This window comes from Odontomachus brunneus, unplaced genomic scaffold (genome assembly GCF_010583005.1).
Source record: "Odontomachus brunneus isolate Ranch 3 - 2012 unplaced genomic scaffold, Obru_v1 Obru_scaffold_217, whole genome shotgun sequence".
Lineage (NCBI taxonomy): Eukaryota > Metazoa > Arthropoda > Insecta > Hymenoptera > Formicidae > Odontomachus > Odontomachus brunneus.
In genome coordinates this window covers 22,598-26,292 of record NW_022639667.1, presented here as the reverse complement: position 1 = coordinate 26,292, position 3,695 = coordinate 22,598, and the positions used below count along the sequence as shown (strand labels likewise).

At 32.0% G+C, this 3,695-nt stretch overlaps 1 protein-coding gene across 1 annotated transcript; it reads left to right on the top strand.

The window, feature by feature from the left end:
• Positions 1–6: 6 nt before the first annotated feature.
• Positions 7–2,542, top strand: LOC116852341 (zinc finger protein 675-like). Its single transcript, XM_032832608.1, has 4 exons — positions 7–210; positions 266–416; positions 532–672; positions 744–2,542. Exons 2-4 carry the CDS (start codon positions 273–275, stop codon positions 1,467–1,469), a joined length of 1,011 nt encoding a protein of 336 aa, XP_032688499.1. The 5' UTR covers positions 7–210; positions 266–272; the 3' UTR covers positions 1,470–2,542.
• The last annotated feature ends 1,153 nt before the right edge of the window (positions 2,543–3,695 follow it).

Below are 3,695 nucleotides of genomic sequence, written 5' to 3'. Positions count from 1 at the left end.
TAAGCATGCTTTCTCTCATCCCGCAACACTCAAGAGGTAGCGCGTGTTCCGGGTAGTATGTATTTCAGTGCGTCAGTGTGACAAATTTCCTAACCTAATGCAACATCAACTTTTGCTAATATCTCGTTACTTGACGCAGAGCGACAATTTTGTCAGATAAAAAAAGCTGTTTCTCGTGCAAAAACACGTCTATTTTCATCGAAATCGGAGGTAAGGATAAAACTGAATAATTACCGGAAAAAAATATATATATGTTTTTTTTTAGATAATTCATGAAAATAGTTAGCATGCAGAAAATATGCAGATTATGTCTTCAAGTACAACAACGGAATGTAACACCTCTGTTCCGCGACGATACCAACGATGACGAATGCCGGCACTTAAGGCTATTGATCACAGATTTATGCTCCATTGTCGTAAATAAAATATTCATATAAAACTTTAAAATAATACTTAGAAAAGTCCTTTAAAATAATGTTTTAAAATTATTTTTCTTGTGCGTTACATACAAGTCAACTTCTGTCTGTTTAGATATTACAAGATGACAATTTACCAAAATCTATTTGTTGGAAGTGTAACATGAAGTTACAAGATGCTCATAAATTTGTCAACATGTGTAAAATCTCTAACAATAAGCTGCGTGAAGAATATGAGGAGACTAAACAATATCAGGTAACTAAAAGAATAAATTCTTATTAAAAAACTGTGGCATTTGCGTTAAAAATTAAAATTTTTGTATTTAGAGCAAGAAAAGGATCTCACTAACAGAAAAAGAACAAAAATCTAAGGAAAGAAAGTGCAAATCCGTCAATAGATCTTTGACATCTATAAAAAGATCCTTACAAATATGTCCAAAAAACTTTAGTAACTCGGAGATATATGATCCTGCATTATCCCAAGATTCACTAGGTGAAAATATCAAAACAACAGTAAAACTGCAATCTGATCATGTTGAAGAAAACAATCTTAAAATTCAAGAAATATCCTTAAAAGCACAAATTGCACACAATCCCAATATTCATTATGAGAAATTGTCACATAATTACCAGAAGCAATATCTCTGTGATATTTGTAGCAAGACCTTTTATTCTATGTCCGGATTACGCTTTCATATGAAATCACATTATGGCTCTAAGCCATATGCTTGTCAATACTGTGGCAAAAGCTTTGCTATTCCTAGTTATAAGAAGAGACATGAGAGAATTCACTTGGACGATAAGTTCTTTGTCTGCCATATATGTAGCACTGTTTTCAAGTCATCGAACGGACTGAAATATCATATGAGGACTCACACGGGCGAAGCAAACTATCATTGCCACACGTGCAGTAAATCTTTCACCCGATACAAATATCTAAAAGAGCATGCTTTTACGCACACTGGACAAAAGCCTTTCGTCTGCAAACTTTGTGGCTCCGCTTACAACAACTCTGGTAGTTTATTTGTGCACAAGAAGAAGTGCAAATCGTGAAAAGACATTCCCAAGTAGGAATTTACTACTGGCATCAAAGTGTTACCGACTTATAGTAAACGTTATTGGCATAGTACCAGATGCCAGTACGGGTTTAGTGTTGGTGTGATACTGGGATGATAGAAAAGGGCCAGTATCGGAAAACAGTACTGTCACAGTACCGAAAATCAGTATTGTACCAGTATATAAAAAGTATTGATTCTTAGCACTGGGAAAGTACTTATTCCCAGTACTGGGCCAGTATTGATTCTTAGTAATTTTTATTATTTGTACAATTGTTAATATTAACTATATAGTATGGAAAAAAAGATCAAACTCTGGCCGAGTTGCTCTCCTTTGTACCTAATTTTTATTATTTATACAATTGTTAATATTAACTATATAGTATGGAAAGAAAGATCAAACTATGACCGGGTTGCTCTCCTTTACAGGTACCTATACAGGTCTATTTTTAATAGTCATGAGGAAAAAATTATCGGGGCGACGGCTGGAATTGAATTCTAGTCTTACGCTTGTCAAGTAAGCATCCTTACAACTGAGCTATCTAGGTTTCGCGTTAGTGATCTTTTCCGTTTTCCCATAAAGGACATTGATATCGTTCGTTTTCGATACGGACACAATACTGGCTCAATATCCTCTATTGGCAGGTTTTTACTTGAGTATCCAGTACTGATTCTACAAAGGGCCAATACCAATAATATAGGTTTTTTTAATACTGGGCCAGTATCGAAAACGACAAACACTTTTCGGTAACGCCTCAGTATGCGTACGGTACAACTATTCAGTACCTAATCTTAATACTGAGCCAGTATCAAAACCGGATATACGCTTTTCGGTATCGACCCAGTATCGGACCATTTTTCCGTACTAGCGAAACGTATGATTCCTACTTGGATTGTTTCAGAAATGACTGTGTGACGATAATAATATGCTATAGATCTGTTTCTTTTTTTATTGAGCTAAGTTGCATTTTTTACTTTTATACTGAAGCAATATATAACCCACACAGCACAAAACATCTCAGCAATGTCTCCAGAATATTACAAATATCATTTTTAAAATATTACATTTGAGATATTCTTGGGATATTGTACAGATATTTGAAATAGAATATTTAATATGAGATAATTTTAAGAATATTCCATTTGAAACATTACATTTGCGATGTTTCTGAAATATTCTGGAGATCTATCGTTGAAAATATCTCAGAAATATCTGAAATAGAACATTATACAAATATTCTATTTGAAACATTATTATTTGCGAAGTTCTTGAAATATTCTGAAAATCTGTCGCGAGAAATATATCAGAATATCTCAAATGGAAGAATCTAGAAATATTTTACTTGAAACATTACCTATTGTACAAATTTCCATTGTATGTATATTCGAAGATTTCTTAACTTGAAGAAGTCAGTTAGTTAACATTCAAATTTAGGTGTTTATCTCCAATTTTTGGGTGTTTACACCCACAATTGAGTGCTTTTTGTAAGATTATACTAATAATAATAATGAGCACAAGTAATTAAAATGAATAATAATTCTGTTATAATGTGCGTGTGCGTTTGTGTGTGCATGTGCGTGTGTGTTGTGTATATATATGTCCAGTTCATTATATATGTGAGACATTATAGAAATTATTCAAAATATTTGTATATATATTTATAAAAAAATTTTATAGAAACTGCTCTATTTTAAACCACGATATATTATTACTTAAATTTTTTTTTAAATCAATCTAAATCAACTGTTTGGAGAAAAACTATATCTTATATAGATATCCTAGTAAAAATTTATTCATAAATATATAAGATTTCTATAATTTTCTATAAAGTATCTTATGGGATTTTTAAATACTCGTATGTTTTTTTATTAGCGTATGCCCAAAATATTTCAAATACATGATACATAAAAAATATTTACACCGTTTCTATGTCTTCGTATAAAATCTTGCAAATATTTTTACAATATTTCTCAGCAATCAAGATTTCACCACTACTTTTCAGAATTCCGTCCTACCGTCTGTCCTTATAGAAATATCATACTAAGAATCATTGATAATTACTTATTATCTAGTATTTTTAATACTGAAAATAAGTAATTATCAATGATTCTTAGTATGATATTTCTATAAGGGTGGCTCGCCGAAAAACGAAGCGCGGTAACGGGTTATAGTGAAATTTCGGTAGAATTCTTCTTGTGGAAAAGATTTCACAAATTGGCGTTC